This window comes from Tyto alba, unplaced genomic scaffold (assembly GCF_018691265.1).
Source record: "Tyto alba isolate M040663 unplaced genomic scaffold, T.alba_DEE_v4.0 Super-Scaffold_17, whole genome shotgun sequence".
Classification (NCBI taxonomy): domain Eukaryota; kingdom Metazoa; phylum Chordata; class Aves; order Strigiformes; family Tytonidae; genus Tyto; species Tyto alba.
The window spans coordinates 22,033,456-22,053,623 of NW_024881279.1; the positions used below are offsets into that span (position 1 = coordinate 22,033,456).

The following is a 20,168-nucleotide window of genomic DNA, read 5'->3' on the forward strand; positions in this document are numbered from 1 at the left end:
GTGTTTTTAGTGATACTGTGAAACTAGTCCCAACATGAAGCTTCATATGGCCTATTTGTTCAAGAATTAATTTCACATTTTCTACTGATGAATTTTCACTATGTTGTAAGTGACCCTCAGGACTTACAAACCTCTAAAGTTTTGAGCCAAATTTCCTCCTAAGATAGATTTTAAAATAAAATGTGTTCAGCCAAAACACATACCCAATCATTGGAATACACAAATAGAGGACAACGGTGTAGTAAATATTCAGTGAATCTAATTCATTATTCATTATGCCACTCTCCTCCATTTCTATATTCCTAAGGACTGGAGTTTTGGTTAGCAATTGATCTAAAATTCAAGCACTGCATGACCCAAACATGTATTTCTAATATACTTTTATACTCTATAAAAGTAACTCATTAGAAAAACATACAGCAAACAAATCTTTGAAAGTAACAACCTCTGCAAAGGTGGAGAACAGAACAATCCTGGAATCAAAGACTCTTATTCCGTATGAGCTCACCTCTCTTCCACATGCAATAGGAACATAAGACTGGAGGGATAGGTTGAGCCTTTCAACATTATCTCCTGAGATACCAGGTAGCACTTTGTATGACAGCTTTCCTACTGAACTCAGTCTTAAAAGCTGGTAGGTGCTGAAACCCAGTGGAAGGCTCTTTATAATTACTACAATCTTTCTTCTCTTACCAGTCTACCGGTATAATGGCTATTTTATGTCCATTTGTAGTTGAGAAGCACTGCCTTTTAGAAGTAGCTAAAGGAGTTTCTCCTAGAGAATAAACCAATACTTGCTAAACATCCCAAGCCTCTATTGCATTCTCCTTTGACAGGCTCTTCTTTCCTCAGTCACACACAAACTTTTGCAACATGTCTCACAATTTCTGGCTGTCCTTTTTGAACATAAATGGCAAAAAATATAACTTGCCATTCCTTGCACCATGTTGTCAATACTCCCCCAGAACCACCACAAGTACCTTGACTAATGCATCCTCCCATACATTTTCTTACTGATGGAGACATCTTCTGGGCAGCTTATGAGTCATGCTGTAACTCATGTGTTTTCCTCCTCAGCCACAGTCCATTCATGAAACCCCACTTGCATTAAAATAGACTATTTTAATTCTATCCCAAATTTTATTGCATTTTATTAAGGGATATCAGGACCTCTCCTGCTTGCCTGCTGAAACCCAGCCCAATGCCCTGGGAAACAGGGTCTCTGTCCAGGATGAGAGACACAGCTGCTGCTCTCCCAGTTGCAGGTTCAACCAGTAGTAAAGCTGAGCATGTACCCCAGAGACACACAACACTGACACAGCCGGTGACATAGACTGCCACAGCCAAGGTGCTGCCTTCACCACCACCCACGTACAGGACTTGCATATGACACAAGTGCAGACAGCCATGTCCCCTTCTCCTCTTTGGCTGGCAGAGCCAGGAGATCACTAGTGAAACTACACCCCCCCACACACACACTCTCTGGACTCACAATTTTCTGGGATCGCACATTCATGGATCTCTCAAGTACCAGCATGGCCCCTCTGCAGCTCAGCACCCCTGCTCAGTCCCTGGCCCTCTGACTGGCCCCACAGGTCCTCTGCTCTCTGGCTGGTCCAACTTGACTCTCACTGCTAACATGCAGCACTCACACACTAAGCCAATAGGAGCTCCACACCCGTGGGTCCCCCTGGACACCATGCCCTGCCCAGATCTAAGGCTTCCTGTACTGTTCAGCTTCAAGTTTGCTGGTGAATACACATGCACACCCCACATACACCCATTTGGGGAAGATAAAAGACACTCGCCCCCCAGCATCCAGCACTGGGCACATGGGCTGTGACCTGCCATCCCACTCCAGCCATTGGTGCTGAGCCCCTCACTCATGCCAGTTCCCCAGTAAGCTGGTGTCTGGGACACACACAGTGTTCCTCCTCCTGGATCCCACTAGCTTGCACTGAGACCCCCGCTCACTCCAGCTGCTGAACACCACAGGCCAGGGGCACCTCCAGCCCCCTTCTGACTAGTAACTGTCACCCAGTCCATTCATTCTGGTCCCCCAGTAGCCAACACTCCAGGTACAAAGTCTGTAGGACCCACTAAGATCCAGAGGGCTATGGCACCTGGAACCACTGATGTTAGGGCCTCAGGTTTACACTCTTATCAGCTGCAAAGTCCCAGTTTGCCTGCAGTTTCTTGATAGCCCATCAGTTAATGGGACTGGCTGTATTTGTTTCTGTTACTGTCTTTGTTATGCTTATTGGCCAGGTTTCCTCTCTCCTTGTGTTTGCCTCCCACCCCTTCCTTATCATCCCAATCTGGTAAGGTCCTTAACCACATAATCTTACTGGAAAAAATAAATATTCTTACACTCCATGTATCTTTACCAATTAAAGTGTCTGATCAGATTTGTTCATAGCACTACCTCCCTTATCATTTATCCATCAGGTTTGTCTCTTTATGTTCTTGTTTACGGTTCCTTTGACCAGATACCTTTAAAGGAGCAGACACTCTCCTTCCACATACCTTTCCACATTTCATTTGAATCCTCTAGACTGTGTACTTCTTTCTATATCACATGCCAAATTTCCTCTATAGCGACTGTATCTTTTATATTCCTGTATTGAATCAATCACACTTTTACTTTTTCTGTTGTGAACTTCCCTAAGAATCTGGTTTAGAAAAATCCCTCTGGATAGTTTCTCCTCTAATGCAAGTTTAGGGAATTTAAAGTTGGTTCTGTATTTCTCTGTTCATAGTCATCATCTCTAATAGTTTCCTATCTGGCACTTGATAATATTCTTCACTGATGTCCAAATACATGGCCTTTCTTCTAATGTTCTACACATTACTCACACCACTGCAGTCAGACAATTAAATGTTCATCAAGCCTCCTTCCTTCCACTCCATAAGACAACAATACATATAACAGCTCTTCAAATACACTTACTACTCTTGATTTGATGAAACTCTTAACATAACTTGCTATTGGATTTGGATTCTTTTTTTTTTTTTTTTTTTTTTTTTTCTTTCTGCCACCTATTCCACCTCTTTCTTTCTTCCCTTCAGCAGTTTCTTTGTTGGCATTGCTAAGTCACCTACTAGTGTTTGCTCTTCCTCCTGGCAGTTCTCATCTGACTTCCTGAAACACTCACCAACATTCAGCTTATATTTGGTACGTCACTTTGGAACATCTTAAAGTACTTCACATAGGAGCAGTCAGCGTGGCTGACATAAATTTACAATGGGAAAATGACTCACAACGGCAGAAGAACATGTCAAGATCATGCAGGAGAATCAAGAACAGATCCTGCATGTCTCCCACAACTCAGTTCAGTGCTCTGCTCCTGGGATCACTTGGTCTCCTCCCCTGTGATGCATCTCTACACCTTCTGCCATGAAATTAGGGACATTCCTCTGCACTCTGGTCCTGGACTGGGCATTGTTTGCTCCCAGTCTTCCTGTTGTCAGCTCCAACCCCAACCCCAACTTTGGTCTGGACCACAATCATACAACAGCAATTATAGGAAGGCCTTGCCAGCTCTTGGCTCAAGCAGGGCTCTGTGCTGGCAGGACCCAGAGGGAACTGAGCTTTCTAGTTCTTGCAAGTTCCTAAGTACAGGGAACAGGAATTCCTCAAAAGCTTGTAACTCAGCCAATCTTAGGAGATCTTAATGGCTATCAAACATGACACAAAGACCATTTCATAACAAATATCAAGTCCTTTTCCCAAAATGTACTTCAGCAAGACTTGTAAAGGAAAGATCATACATATTTTTATGATAGGCAAAAATAACATTTTCCACTACTGTCAGTCTGAGGAATGACCAAACTGTTCAGTCAAACTTGTCTAAAAGGCAATCCCTGGTTCACATATATCAAATACCTTGAGAGATTAAACGGTTTTTATAATGAATAGCATCAGACCAGTTTTATAGTAAGCAGTGGTATGAACACAGCCTGAAACACTGAAAGGTTTTAATTTATTCAGTGGACAGAGCTGGAAATACCAAAGTCCATAGCTCCAAGATAATCAATTGCAATTGCTTCCATTAAACAAAAAAAGGGTAATTTGAAATTTGCTCGTGTTGATGAATTTCCTTTCATCCGTTACTGATGTGACAGAGTTCTCTTCAGATGGCACATTAACCTATCCTTCAGTGTAAGCAAAATATCCCCCATATAAACAATATAGGTTTTTCTACTAGAAGCAAATTCAGTTTGAATACACGATGTTACTATATACAGTAATTACTACTCTCCAGTTTCTCTCTGTGAAAGTATTCTGAAAAAACATTCTTTTTGGAAGAATTAATATTACATTAAAAATGCATGATATTAAGTGACTCAAGACTACTTATAATAGTAACTAAGAAGTGTCTTTCAGGCAGAACACTTATATATATCTTTTTTTTTTCCCCAGCTTTCTTGGAAGCAAATGAGGCTTGAACATTAGCAGCAGCCAAACATATAGTTGGAACAGTCTGATTGTACATCATCATGGCTAATAAGAAGAATAATTCTGCTACCTCTGAGGAGGTGGCTGGAAGCCCTTGGCATGGAGAAATTAAATATATTATGAGATAATGTAATATACATTTGTTTGGGATTTTTAATATGTTTTAAATGGCTACAAGTTATGGAGATTCTCCAGAGTGTACATGAAAAATGCTTATGCCAAGACTATGATTTATTTGGAGCCAAAGCTTGTTCTGTTTTGGTTTGTTATTTTTTTACAAATGAGAAAAAAAAATGGCAATGTTTTCAGAAAACAAAAACAAAAACAAACCAAACCAAAAACAAACAAAACAAAACAAACAAACAAAAAAAAAAACAATAAAAAAACCCCCCACACACACCCCCCAAAGCCACGGCTATCGTAACCCCATTCTTCTGCTATTTCTGCTCTAACATTACTTCTGTTCTGTAAAAAGGGACATTTAAAGGTATCCTCGTCTTTTTCAATGTTCTGGGCTGCCATGAGATGGAACCCAAGACTCCTCAAAGTCCTCCAATTCCATAAGTAAGTGCTGTCTCATCAAAAAAATTATCATCTCCCTTCAATAATGGCAGAATAGTATCAGTGGTAGTCTTGAAAATCTGCAAACTGTCTAATCTTGAATGCTGGATCCAGTGTAAAAGTTAAATTTCTCTATGAGTCTTGCAATAGTGTAATCTCATATAAGAATCCCCTGGGAGAGGGGGATAATAAGGCTGTGAAGTGAGGTGCAATATTGTTGCAGGGGCTCAAATGTTTCTTTCCCGCATATATACTTTGTACTACTGACCACAAGATTGTTAAAAGTGTAATGAATGAATTCTGTTAAAATTAAATAGAATCTTGATTGCAAGTAGATAAGTAAGCATTCAAAAGGCCATTACGAAGGAAATTTATGGATGGCATTATTATTTTATATTTTAAAGGAGAGATTTAAGAATTATTCCAATAACCTCCTTGCTATCTGGAATAAGGGAAAAGGATTTTAAAACTCCTTACAGGACTTCAGTTTAGAAGGATCGGTGCAGCTGTGACTGTCACAGATAGTTAGCTCTCAGTTGGTATCAATGATACAGTGCAGGCATAGGTCTAGGTAGGTACAGGTTCATTTTGAAGTATTAACAACGATTTCCAGTCAACTGAATTTTACATTACATCAGAATGATACTTAATCTAAGTGCACTAGGAAAAAAAACCCACACTTCTCTTTTGTTCTTTTATTTTAACAATATTTCTAATCTGGCAGATATCTCTACTCCATTAATTTGTTTTCTTCTTTAGCACTGCTTTCAACAGTTTACAAAATGTCATCCAGGAGAATCAAAATCAGCAACACAATGTACTCTTTCAAATGAGGCCATATGTAGACAAGTAAACTGTTCAGTATGTATCACGTATGAAAACTGACATTTCCTTTAATCAACTTCCTTATGACATTCATCGTTGCTTTTGTTAAACAGTGAACCAGACTACATGATTTTGTATAATCCCTTTCCACCAACTTTGCTTGGGTGCTAGAGTTACCAACAGGTTCAGGATGGAGTAATAGAACCTGAGAATTTCACAGCAGAAAGAGTAGAGTAGGATCTCCTTGCAGAAGGCAATATATGGGCTACAGATTATTATACAGTACACCACAAACTAATAGCTGCAGTAAAGCCATCTCCACAGCTTCCCATTGAATCAGAATACTACACCATGAAGTATCTCCCTTCTTCCCTGTTTACAGTTATCTTAGAACCCTGAGCACACATCACCAGTCACTGTTTCCACTCTGTCAAAAGGCTCATCATTTATGCAGTGCTGCTTTATCTAAGGAACTCTAATTTTATAAGGGGGAGAGAAGAAAATTAAAATCTTCCCATTTATATGTACCTGAGGATAAAGATAAGATCTAGGCTTCCTGTGGGAGCTGAATTATTAATGCAAATGCTTTCTAGAAAAGGAAAATGGCTATTCTATTGCAGAAAAAAAAAAAAAAAAAAAAAAAAAAGATTATTTCAGAAGAGAACTCAAGACTACAATTAAAAGTACAAAACTGGTTTCAGATACCAAAACTTTCCCCAAAACTAGGTATGTGTGGTTTCAATCTCATGCTCGTGTGGCAAAGCAGAGCTTCCTAAACTTGTGCTACTTGGGTACAATCATCACTGTAGTTGCAGATGGAGACATTTGGGTACAACCCAGCATTAGGATCCACGACAGGGAATGCCACTAGCCAGCCATCTGACAGGGAAGGAATTCAGATGTTTTGGCATGATTTTCATATCTTTCACAGTGGGATTTGGGCATCTGTTGGGAAATACACAGTAGTTTTAGAACTTCCGTAAACACCTTGATACAGCTTTTGAAAATGGAACAAAGCATAATTCTTGGAAAGGCTACAACAACTTTTAAATGTTTACATTTTGTCACATTTGAAAGAATCACAGAAAAAAAATAGGTTGGAAAGGACCTCAGAAGATCTCTACTTCAACCTCCTACTCAAAGGGAGGAGGGGCTAACCTGACAGGTAGAATATGTTGCTCAGGACCTTTGTCCAGTCAAGCTTTGAGTATTTCCAAGGATGGAGATCCTAACACCTCTCCGGGTCCTGTCCCTGAGATGCAAGACTCTCAAAAGGAAGAATGTCTTCCTCATGTCCAGCAAGAATTTCCCTTGCTGCAATTTGTAACCATTTCCTCTCTTTCCATCACTGCAATATCTGTTAGGTAGTGAAAAACTACTGTTAATTCCCCCTCATGGTTTTTTGGTTTTGTTTTCTTTTTTTTTTGGTGGGGGATATTTTTGGGTGGTGGGGTGTGTTTTTTTTATTTGGGATTTTTTTTTTTTCAATCAAGTTTAATGCCAATATTGGCTGTTTTCCAAGTTTTCCAAGAACCTAAATTACCTACATTAAAAAACATTGGCCCCATATCCTAGATGATAATACAAACAATACCAAAGAGAACCACTTAGTGATGAACTACTAATTCATACAATGGTGATTTACAGCTCCAAGGACTGGTGGTTCAATTCAGATTTTATCTAAAAATATCTGGGCCCTCTTTGAGCAGCTTGAGTGAAGAAAAGATATTTCATGAAACATAACATTGCAATAGTAAAGGGCCTCACCATATTAAGAGCTCCAAAAAGATAATATTCTTCAGTGCGGATTTGTATTCTACAGCTACATTCTGACCACAATCAAACTGGCATCTTTCCATGTTCCGCATTAGCTTGGGTTAATTTTTCTTGTAGTTTTTCAAATGAGGTGAGATGCATTAAACAGATTGGATGACTTGTAAAGAAGCATGATGTTGTAAAACAGGACAGGATCTTGCTAATTTTAATCCCTAGAAAAATATATACTAAGATTAAAACAAAGATGAAAGTGCAACTAGCAGTCCTAAATAACCAACCCAAGATCCTTTGAAGGTATTCCAACTGGCAACTCAGATTAGCCAAGTCATTGGCTAGGGTGATTTTACTTCACCAGGTCACAAAAGGTGAGATAAAGTGGCAGTTATATCTCCTCTGACTGGAAGGGAGAAGTAACTTTATTTTCCTACCATTATACTGAAAACAAATAGTTTTAGAGTTCAATTATCTTTAGGTTATTCATGATTGCCCAACTGAAAAAACAAAAACAAAAACAAACAAACAAACAAACAAAAACAACAAAGAAACAAAAACAAACAAACAAAACCACAAACAAAACAAAACAAAATCCCCACACAACAAAAAGTGAAAGATTCACTTGAAGGAATGTATATGGACAATAACAGACCATGTTCCATAAGACTAGGGTTCTACAGAGAAGAAAACTAAGTCAACAGAAGGAAATATGTTTACAACATCACCATCACATTTTAATGATTCCTGAAATACTAGAAATTTTCTCATGATGCAAACCTATTGGAGATAAATAGCAGGCTGACATATGGAGGAGAATTAAGATTATTTGTCTAGACCTCCTTTTTCTCTTTTAAGGGCTGGGGGTCTGAGGTGTGTGGGAAGAACAGGTAATGCAAGTAAATGGGATTTGCTACCCAAGCAAATGGGATCTGGCTACAGATCTGAAAACTTTAAAAACAAACAAACAAACCAACCAAACTAAACCAAACACCTCAGCCTGCATTGTTGCAGAGGTCACTGGGTTTACAGTAGAAAATATTGGGTCCTGTTTCAGCACCTTTAGCATTTTTGTGCTCTTTGCAAGACCCATGCCCTTTCACCAGATTTAGTCACTGAACATTCAACTCACCAATTAACCTGAGCAGCACTTTTACTGATGTTTATCAATATTCCTAAATTTCCCATTTTCTACTAAACAAAACTCCTCAAGTTCTGCAGCTCTTTTAGGCCTAACCAAATGTCAGATGTTTTGAGCTCTTGGTGTCTTAAGTGAAAATGAAAAACACAGAGAACGTTTCCCTGAGCAAACATGTAATTGAGGGTTTGGAGTTTTTTTTCCTTTTGTGTCCAAAAAATATTCTCCAAAGTACATACAAACAAAAATTGACTCTTACTGAAGTCAATGGAGTGTAATGTTTCAAACAGAAATTCTTTGGTACCACAGACCCTATGGATAGATCATCCTCTCACAAAGTACCTAGTTGCTAAAAACTGTTGTTACATTAACCCATTCTCTCCCCCTCCCCCAAACTCCACATTGTGCTAATTTTGACTGAGCAATAAATGTCCACGATCACTGCTTTTTATAGACAAGCACACTTGGTCCATATTGTAGGCACAAACATGAAATCCAACAGTTTTGCTAAATCCCACAACTTTAAAATGGCCTATTTTAGTTATTATTATCTTAATTATGATAAACCTGATGCTTAAATTTATTAAAGCTAAAAAAAAAAAAAAAAAAATAAATTCTCTGTAATCTTCAAGCATTTATCCATACTTTAGCAACAGCTATCTCACATTTGTAACCCAGCACCACCTTCTCCCCCAGGAACCACCCAAGAGTATTTTATCCAATGGAAGACTACTAGAGGATATACTTCCTATCCAGAAGTTGCACCTTTTCTCCATGGTCCTCACACAGCTCTCTAAAGTAGGGCACACCCAGCACACGGCTCCATGAAGGACAACACAGAATCACAGACTGGTTGAGGTTAGAAGGGACCACTGGAGGTCATCCTGTCCAACCCCACTGCTCAAGCAGGGCCAACTAAAGCAGGTTGTCTGGGACCATGTCCACATGGCTTTTGAATACCTCCAGAGATGGAGACTCCACGGCCTCCCTGGGCAATCTGTACCAGTGTTTGGCATCTTCACAGTAAAAAAAAAAAAAAAAGAAAAAAAAAAATGTTTCTTTACATTTAGACAGAACATCCTGTGTTTGTTTTGTGCCCATTGCCTCTTTTCCTCTCACTAGACACCACTGAAAATAGCTTGGTTTTATCTTCTTATTAATGAGATCCCCTCTCTTCTCTGGGCTAAACAGCCCCAGTTCTCTCAGCCTTTCCTCCTATAAGAGGTGCTCCAGTCCCTCAGTTATCTCAGAGACCTTTCACTGGACTCTCTCCAGTAGCTCCATCTCTCTTGTACTGGGATTTGTGGAGTCTCACAAAGTGACAAGACTAAAATCAGGCATATATTGAAACGTCTTCATGTCTTAATACTATAGGTCTGATCACAAAACTGTGAACTTAATACCACGCAATTAAAACTACTTTAACCACAAGGATATTGTGCCAATCTCTATAACTATTTGCTAGAAAGCACAGCTTAATAGCTATCTAAAATACATTTCCAAGACACATAGGACACAGCTATGTAGTTCAAAAGTGAAGACCCCATTCAGCTGTAAAGCTCCTTTGCTCAGCTTCTGCACCTGTCCTGGGTTGAGTGAGTGGTGGAGTTTTTTAGTGGCAGGGGAGGGGGCTATCGGGGCGGCCCCCTGTGAGAAGCTTCTCGAAGCTCCCCCAGCTCCACGTCAGCTCCACTTCTGTTTGGGAAATTGAGCCCATCAGCTGCGCCTCTGCGATAACGTATTTAAGAAGGGACGTGGTGACGGGCAGTGGGACTTGTGAGGAGGAGTTGCTGCAGCTGCATGAACACCAAGGTCAGTGGAGGAACGGAGGAAGAAAGGAGGGGGGAGGTGTGCCGGAGCAGAGACCCCCTGTATCCTGTGGTGAGACAGCAGGGCAGCCCCCCCCTGCCACCCATGAAGATCTACGGTGGAGCAGACATTGATTTACAGCCTGTTGTTCCCGCTCAGCTGATCAAGGTTCTGTGCCCGAAGAAGGCCGGGGTCTCATGGGAAAAGGTAGCCCCGCTGCTGTAATTCAGTGCTGGGAGGATTGCAGCATGCGGGGGAGTCCCACGCCGGAGCAGCTCGGGAAGGGCTGCAGCCGTGGGAGGGAATCCAGTCGGAGGAAGTTAGTGACCCATGACGGAGCAGTGTGGGGAACGCTGCGGCCCATGGGAGGAATTCAAGTCAGAGAAAGTTTGTGGAGGACTGTCTCCTGTGAGAGGGGGACCACGATGGAGCAGGGGGTAACAAGTTTTGGACACTCCCCTCACCGAAGATGAAGGAAGTGGCAGCACTGACTGCACCCCCCATTCCCTGCCCCTGCGCCACTGGGGGAGGAGGTAGAGATATCGGGAGCAGAGCTGAGCCCGGGAAGAAGGGAGGGGTGGGGGGAAGGTGTTCTCAAGATGTGGCAATGCTTCTCACTGTCCTACTCTGTTATGTGTTGTTAGTGTCTGTAATAAATGTATGTTCTTTTTTTTCTTCCCCTAACGAGTCTGCCTTTTGCTCATGATCATAAAAGGGGGATTTTCCCCCATCCCAGTCCTATCTTGAACCCCAAGCCTGGCTCTCTGTCCCTTCTCATTGCCGGAGGGGAAGGGAGAGAGAGGTGCTGCATTGTGGTTGGCTGCCAATCAGGCCTAAACCACAACAGCGCCCTACAAAGGAATCGGAAAAGAATGAGGAGCAGCACAAAACTTTTTGGAACCAACAGCCTCAGGTTTTATGAATGAACATCATAAACTTTGATTTTGCAGGCTGATCATGAAAAGAAAGCTGACTTCGAGAAGGCAGCTTTTGGAGAACAAGAAAGAAATTAAAAGCCACTAAATGACATGTCAAGTAGGAAAGATCCAACAGGTTGGGACAAGCCCAGGGGGAGATGGAAGAAACAACAGATCAAAGTATAAAAATAATTCCCTTGAAGAAGAAAGAATCCTAAGAAAAAAAGAAGTGTTCGTTTTCCTTAGAGAGACTGCTCAAAGACTTGAGAGTACAAACCTTTTATTTATTTCTTAATGTACCTTATTTCTCTGATATTTAATTTCCACTTGCCATATTTGTCAGTTTTTAAAGACAACTATTTGCTAGAATGGTCTTCAGGTCTCTTAAATGGAAACACAAACTGAAAAATTCATCTCATCTATTCTGATTTCAGTAAAACATTCAATACAGCACTACATTGGAAAGTTTAACAATGGCACAAGAAATTGGGCTATTCTAGCAACAGTTGTGAAAGACAACTGTATGGCATCATTCACTGCAGAAACAACTTGACACCTGTCACAGAAATGGATGACATCTAATAACCCAAAGTGCAGACTTCCATAAGTACTACATATCAACTATTTTCAGTTATTTAAAAGTTCTAAAATCCAGTCTCAGTGCTCTTTGTAGAATATGTCTAAACTCTTATGTCTAAGATGAACAGGATGAGTTGCTCTCAGCAAGTGGCTACGACTTTTTAACATCTAAAGTTCAAACATCAAGCATTTAGAAGCACGACGTTGGGCAGAAGAACCACCATCTTGGGAACCAACCTTCCCCCATCCACCTCTATCCCAAAGAAGTTCCACAGTAATACTTACATGACTGATCAATCAACTATGGAGAAGGTAACTGCCATCCAAAGAACTATCAGGTGATGTATTCCCTACCCCCTGGACCAGGAAGTATTCCCATCACTGTGTAGGAAGCTCTTAGTCTGAAATATTATACATAATTCTGGTCACATATTTGCAAGGAATATATGCCCACAAAGGAAGAACAGATGCAGAGAAGGGATATTAACACAATCAGACAAGTGCAGAGGTGACTGTAGAAAAAAAAAAAGACTGATAGAGATTGACTTGTCTAGCTTAGTCAAACAAAGTATACGAAAAGATATGGTTGCTCTCTAAACTATGAAGAAAGCAAGTCCCAAAGAGGGAAGAGAACTACTTATACTAAAAGGACATTGCTGGCACAAGAACAAGTGTCTACAAATTCACAGCAAATAACTGTTGACAGGATGTCAGAAGAGAGTTTCAAAGCCTTAGAGGAATAACTTTCCAATAGGAACTCACATCCTAGTGAATTTTGCAAGTAAAGTGAGTATTTGTGCAATTAAAATTTAAATCATTGAATTTGAAGATTTAAGATTAAATAGCGGCTGATATAGGGAAGGACTGGACTTTGTCCAAATTGTGTTTTCTTGTTCAATGCTTTCATACAAAAATTGCTACTCACATGCTACCCACCCTTAGCCCAGGTCACCATCCAATCTCATCCTTCCCTGCCCATCATTGCCTTTGGCTTATGCATTTCCAAATACAGTCACATCACTCTCCACATCCCCTCAAGCCCTCTGTCACTCTCCTTTTCACTACCTCTAAAAAATAATACTCCCAGGCAGACAACAGACAAGCAACAAAGTTTCAGCCCAAGCATTTGTAGCCTTCCCTGGACACAGTGTTTTTTCGTTGAACACTGGAGCTGCATCCTTCTTTGCAAAAGGTAATTGGAGAGGTCAGAAAGAGGGAAATCTACAGCAGTTTCCCTTGCGGAATTTTCTTTGATCACCACTCTTTCTAGGATTTTCTTGGCCTGACCCCAGTAGTAACTTCTGTAGCCAAGAAATCTGCCTACACAACAGAATTCTTATAATGTGAGCATAAGAGTGTTGGTTCTAGGCAGGTTATTAGCACAGACAGAAAAAAATGGGAGGGTGCTTCGCCATTACACTTGGCTATGTTACAGGGCATGCTCCCATCAGAATGAGATGCAGGTAAGGCTTACTCACAGGGCTGGTCTTTACTTGGGCGAGTAAACCAGTGATGTTTAACCTGCAGCAGCTCAGCCTAGATTGTTGCCAGTGTCTCAATGTAAGCGCATCCATTTTTGTCACTGGAAATACGTGCCACGTTGTGCAAAACTACTCCACTTCTATTACAGGTTAGCAAGAAATATTCTCCATTGCTAGGTTTGTGTCTATTTTTGGATGTAACCTAAATATTGAGTATCAAATCACTACACTCTGAATGTAGAAATATATTACGGGCCTTTTGTGTGGCACAATGGACAACACAAGCCAACAAAAGAACTGTAACAATCATGATCCCAGAAATCCTCAGTGAATTACTGCTTACTTTAGTAATCCCACTAGTGCCTTTGTCTCTAATACAACAAAACAGCATAGCATAGTGTAACATGCTTTCCACTTAGCTGTCACTTATGCTACACTGCAGAAAGGCACAGCAAAATACTGAAAGAGATACAATTACAGTTTACTATACTGCTCTTATGGCCATACATAGTTCTATTTTTAGCTCTAACCTAAATAGAAGATGTAAAAGCACAAAAGGGTCTCGTGTATCTGCATATGTAAAAATCATTGAAGCCTATCATTTAATTCAATAGCAAAAAAAAGACCAATAATGAAGAAGTTAACTTAAATTTTGAAAATACATTTAATTTCTGGAATTTCAATTCAATTTTTATATATGTAGACTTTTTTCTATCTTCCACATACTAAAAACTGTAATTTCCCCCTCAATTAAAAAAAAAAAAAAAAAATCACAGGGATATTTAAGTTCTGCTAAAATTGTAGTTTTTGAGTAATTTCCAGTGCCTTGAATTATGACTACGGAGTTGCTCCCATCACCTCTTAAATATGCAATGCTTTCTTTTTGTTACATTCATATTTTTAGGGAGCAATAAAATGATCCTTCCTCATAAGTTCAAATGGTCACTTATGTTTATATTTTTATCTCCAAATGTGCCAGTCTGAAAGCACTTAAAGATAAAATTTAGTCAACATTCAAACTTAAATTTTATTCTTTACTGAAATTTCTATTGGTAAACACTTAAAAATTATAATCCTCTCATCATAATATAAAATGAGTAAAAATACTCATTAATAAAGTAACTGTGATCTTTCTACACAGAAATCATATTTAAGTCCACAGGGATTTGGACTAAGGAGTATTTTTAAAAAATGAGTGACAGTTCTCTTTCTCACCTCAGAGGACTAGAAACTATTTTCCAAGCATCTCTTCAATATAATTACACTTTAGTTTAAATAATGGTGAATGAAAACATGTACAGACATGACAGTACAGAAACTGCAGATTCTGCCCACTCCTGATTATTTGAATATGAATGCCATTTTAATAACTTGCAAATTTTACAAGAAATATGTAAATTGTGTATATACACATATATGTGTATATATACATGTAGTTGATTCTCCCATATACTAGCCACCGGAATCATCAGCACCAAACTAATAGCAACTGACAAATTTTCTTTCTATGAGTAGATAAGTTTTCAGAGTCTCTGTCTCTTCTCCCCTACTCGGCTCAATCAATGCATAGTCTTTGTGCCACATAGGCCACACATCTATGGTTACCCATTTCTGCATATTGGGAGCTAAGAAAATAAAATTACCAAAGGTGACATCCGGGATTTATTTTGCCCACTATCAAAATCTCCTAGAAAAGTGTCTCATATCTCAGGCTTAAAAATTCACCTGAATGACTGAAATACAGTGAAATGTGGTGACATAGATTTTGGTTGTTCTCGTTACAGAGATCAGGGATACTTTTGCATCTTTATTATTATTATTCATGCCATTAATATGCCAACTAACCTGAGTTTCAAGAGGAACATGGAAATTAGTTGTGCCAGCAATTTTTTTTATATCACCTTTGTTATAGAAGTTTTGTAATTATGAACTACTCGCCAGCAAAAGATATGCCCCCAAGACACTATCAGCATTCTTGCAGACACCTTCTAAGTTCAGAGAATGCCGAAAGGTTTTTAGCTCCCCATTACAAAGGTCCTAATCCAGATTTTTTTCAGATCTTCAAAATAATCAATAATATTCTGAAGTACACCAATGCATTAGGCACAAATTCTTCTTTACATACTGCCAACTGCTATTTTCCTGGACTCAACAATTTCTTACTGAAAGACACTGATGCTTCTGCTTTTGTAAGATTCATTCCATGCCCCACACTTTGCATAGTGAGATCCCTGACATGTAACCCTCTGCTACTACAAAGAACAGAATTTAAGACTGATTATGACTTTGATTAAATATGAGGTAAACCATCATGAGTAAATCAAATAACAAATATTTAAGAAAAGATCTGTCCTTGTCAGTAGGTTTTATGTGGAAAAGGTACTCAGAAAAGTGTGAGAGGGGGGAAAAGACCCCAACCCACAAACCTATTTCACCTTGCCAACAGATAAATAAGAGAAGGCTTGATAAACTAATTGCATAGTTAAGAGCAAATCAGGAATATCTCCTAGAACAAGGGACGGCTGACTGAAAATCACTACTTGGAAATTCAAGAGTTATAAAAGGAAGTGATATATAACTGAATAAGTATTTGATTATCCAAAAAAGTTGTTGAAGCTACCCTTCCATCAAGGTTCAAATAGGGGCTGTCCATTTACATGTATTTAAAGGTACAATGATGATAACAAAAAATTAAAATAAACGTAATAGTTACAAACTTAGGACAACCTCTAATAATTGTAAATTAGGATAAAAACAACTGCAGGAAGCAGATTATATCATGTCTGTCTAATATGGGTTCTTGCATTTCCCTTTGAAACATCTGGAATAGCTCTTACCAGAGTACTGGCCTGGGCAGAGCAAGCAGCGGTTAGTTACCGTCATGCACACTAAGGAAATTTGACAGCAGCAGTCAAAACATCTCAAAACTTCACAAAAATATGAAGGCGACTCACAGTACCTTATTTTGCATATAAGAAAACTGAATCTCAGACAAGTGACACCCAGCAGATCAGATCTGCAGACATATCCCACCTTGTAGCCCTAGACTGATAAAAGTAAGGTATTTTTCTCCTGCAAAATCACCCATCACAGTACTGAGATGAAATCAGCTTGGTCAGAGGCTCAGGAGAGAATTATTTGAGATTCACAAAATCTATGGACTGCTTGGAAAGAAAGATGGGTGCTACAAATTACATTTCCTAAAGAGGTGCTGGATGTTGAATTCCTGCTATTTCACCACAGCACCACAGGCTTACCTTGGACATTGTAAACCTGCATCTTGCCTCAGCAAACTACTCACCCCTCAATGATAAAATCTTGGCAGGGGGGAGAGGGGAAAGAGATAAAAAATAATTAAAAAAAAAAAAAAAAATCACAGGCTCCATACAGTGTAGACTAGAACCACCCATGGATTAGAAACTTGCATGGACTCTTATGCCTCTACTTAGCTATCTGAAAACAACAGGTCAGCTTAGAAGGTATTTTGTTTTCACTTACATATTTTTTACCTTCAGTTATGTCTGAAGGTCCTAAATATTTGTGGGAAAAAACCTCTTTTCTTATCCCATGACCATATTTCACCCAAAGAGATCTTGGCTTTAGGGCAGATATAAAAGGAACTGAAGCTTCCTACAGGCACCATGAAATGACGCCTGCTCTCCTGCTAATACCCTCAATACCTTCTTCCACCCAGACAGCAACCCAGCGACACAAGGCCATGTGCCTGGGAGAAAAAAAGTGAAAGGAAGAAGTACTTACCACGAGGACAGCACTCAACCGATCACTTTGGACCTGTTGCACTTGGATGCAGGGTCCTGGCACTTGTAACCTTGAGCTGCTGGGAACGTTCCCAGCATCACCATTTGGGATGTTGCTGTTACTAGGCCTAAGACCTACGGATGCCCTGTACAAGTAGGTATGAGTCAGTTTACCCACACCAGTGACCTCCAGCATGTCTGGTGGGAGGTGGGAGGTGGGAAGCATGTGCACACTATAGCAACACTTTTCATAGTCATCAGCTGGGCAGCAGCAGCATGTCTGACAGCGGCACAGCCGCACGATGGCAAGAAAGAGGAGGAACGCCGCAAAGATGAAGGAGACACAGGCAAGGGAAACGATCAAGTAGATGTTCGTAGCGTTGAGCAGTGGTGGTGGCTGCCCACTGTCATCAAAGTCCGGCAGTACCTGGGGCAGGGTGTCAGTCAGCAGGATGCCCACCGTCACGGTGGAGGAGAGCGGTGGATCCCCATGGTCCCGCACCACCACAACCACCTTGTGCTTGAGGAGGTCAGTGGAGCGCATGGAGCGCGTGGTGCGCAGCTCACCAGAGTGTGGTGCCAAGCGGAACAGGGTGGAGTCGGAGGATTGGGCAAGGTGATAGGAAAGCCAAGCATTCTGCGCATTGTCCTCATCATCTGCCACCACTTTGGTGACCAGGTAGTCCTCATCAGCTAGGCGGGGCACAACTTCCACAGCTACTGAGCCATTCTGGCTGATGGGGTACAGGATGGCTGGGGCATTGTCATTCTGGTCTGAGATGTAAACATTAACAGTTACGGCAGCACTCAAGGCTGGTGACCCATTGTCCTTGGCTTCCACTTGGAAATAGAAGCTCCTAAGCTGCTCAAAGTCAAAGGCACGTTTTGCATAGATGCTCCCGTTGGCCAAGCTCACAGACAAAAAGCTGGCCAGGGCACTGCCTGCAACTGTGGAATTCCTGAGCATATAAGAGACCCGGCCATTCTCCCCCATATCAGGGTCGGATGCTGAGACCTGGTAGAGAAAAGCACCAAGTGGATTGTTCTCCTCCACAAACACATCAAACATGTCAGCACTGAAGCCAGGGGGGTTATCATTCACGTCAGAAATCTGTACCCAAAAGGTCTTCTGAGTGGTGATGGGTGGAGAACCCAAGTCTGTGGCAGTAATGGTGATGTTGTACCCACTGATCAGCTCTCGGTCCAGAAGCCCACTGGTGACCAGGCTGTAGTAGTTTGCAAGGGAAGGCTTTAACTGGAAGGGAATGTTATCAGGGATCTGACAGGTTACTTTCCCATTCTCCCCAGGATCCTTATCCAAAATATTCAGCAGAGCTATCACTGTGCCAGGAACAGCATCCTCAGGAATGGGACTGGAAAGGGATGTGATGGTTATCTCTGGGCCGTGATTATTCACATCAGTGATTTCCACCAGCAGCTTAGCTATGCTGGACATGCCAAATGCCCCATTATCCCTTGCCTCGACAAGTATCTCGAGGAGAGGTCTCTGAACAGCTAAAATGCCATTGACTGTCACCTCCCCAGTGCGTGGGTGAATTAGGAACATTCGCTGTAGATCAGCAGAAGTAGTATTGCTAAATGAGTACCTGATCTCTCCATTTGGACCTTCATCCAAGTCTGTGGCATGCACTTGCACTACCAAAGTGCCACTGGGGGAGTTTTCCAAGATACTCGCCCTGTAGACTGAGTGCTCAAATTCTGGTGCATTGTCATTGGTATCCAGCACAGTCACAATGACTGGTACATCACCGGACTTTGGAGGATTCCCACCATCTTTGGCTGTAAGGACAAGTCTGTGAGTGGTTTGCTGCTCCCTGTCTAAGGCTTTCTTCAGCACCAATTCAGGATATTTACTCCCGTCCCCATGTGTCTGCATTTCCAAATGGAAATGTTCATCAGGGCTCAGAGTATAATTCTGGACGCTGTTGGTACCTTCATCAAGATCTTGGGCACTGGGGAGTGTAAACCGTGCCCCAGGTGACAGGAACTCAGGAGCATTTATGTGATATTCACTTAAGGGAAAGCTAGGGGAGTTGTCATTTATGTCCAAGATGTTAAATTCCATCCTATAAAGCTCTAGAGGGTTTTCTAACACGAGTTCATAATTCAGAAGACAGGCAGACTTTAATTCACAGAGCTGCTCTCTGTCTATGGGCTCAATAACAGACAAAGCCCCCGTGCTTGCATTTATATTAAAATATTGCTTACTTGAACCGGTGAGCATGCGAAATTTCCGAGCTGAAAGTGTAGCTGCATCTATTCCTAAATCCTTTGCTACGTTCCCAACAGACGCTCCATGCTCTGTTTCCTCGGCGATGGAATACACTACTTGCCCCTTCGCGGTGCAGCAGATAAGGCAGAAGACTGTTAAATAGACCCGCATTCTTCCTCCCCTGGCTCAGCTCCCCGCAGACCGGCTCAGCAGGAACATAATCCAGAATTTCGGCAAACACCCCAAATCCCCAGCGCGAAGTGAGCGGGCAGGGGGGAGCACCGGCGGCCGGACGAGAAGTTGCTGCAGGCGCGGGAGGTGCCCGGGCTCGGCGGCGGGTCCCCCCCCGTTCCCCCCCGCCGCCGCCGTCCGTGTTGCAGCGGCTGCCCCGCGCCCGCCGCCGCTCGCTGTGACCGGCGCGGTGGCCCCGCGCGTCCGTTACACGCGGGGGCGCCACCCAGAGGCGGCGGCGCCACAGGCTGCGCTCTCCCCCCGCCCTCCCTCCCTTCTTTTTTTTTTTTTTTTTTTCTTTAATTTTATTTTTTTTAACGCCCCGACGGAGATCCGGGGAGGCTCCGCGCCCTCGAGTCCGCGGCGTGGAGGTGCTTCCGTGACGGGGAGATGAGACCAGAGCCCGCCCG

The 20,168-nt window shown here is 41.5% G+C and overlaps 1 protein-coding gene across 3 annotated transcripts in view; it reads right to left on the minus strand.

Moving 5' to 3' along the window:
• Nucleotides 1-20,168, minus strand: part of LOC104362792 (protocadherin alpha-C2) — a 99,522-nt gene that overhangs the window by 63,931 nt on the left and 15,423 nt on the right. Inside the window, exon 1 of one of the 3 annotated variants that reach the window (XM_032988488.2) lies at nucleotides 17,296-19,515. The exons of the other annotated variants lie outside the window; for them this stretch is intronic. Coding sequence (XP_032844379.2) covers nucleotides 17,296-19,380 — 2,085 coding nt within the window. The 5' untranslated portion in view covers nucleotides 19,381-19,515. Of the gene's footprint in view, nucleotides 1-17,295; nucleotides 19,516-20,168 lie in introns of those variants that run through there. 3 annotated transcript variants of the gene reach the window in all.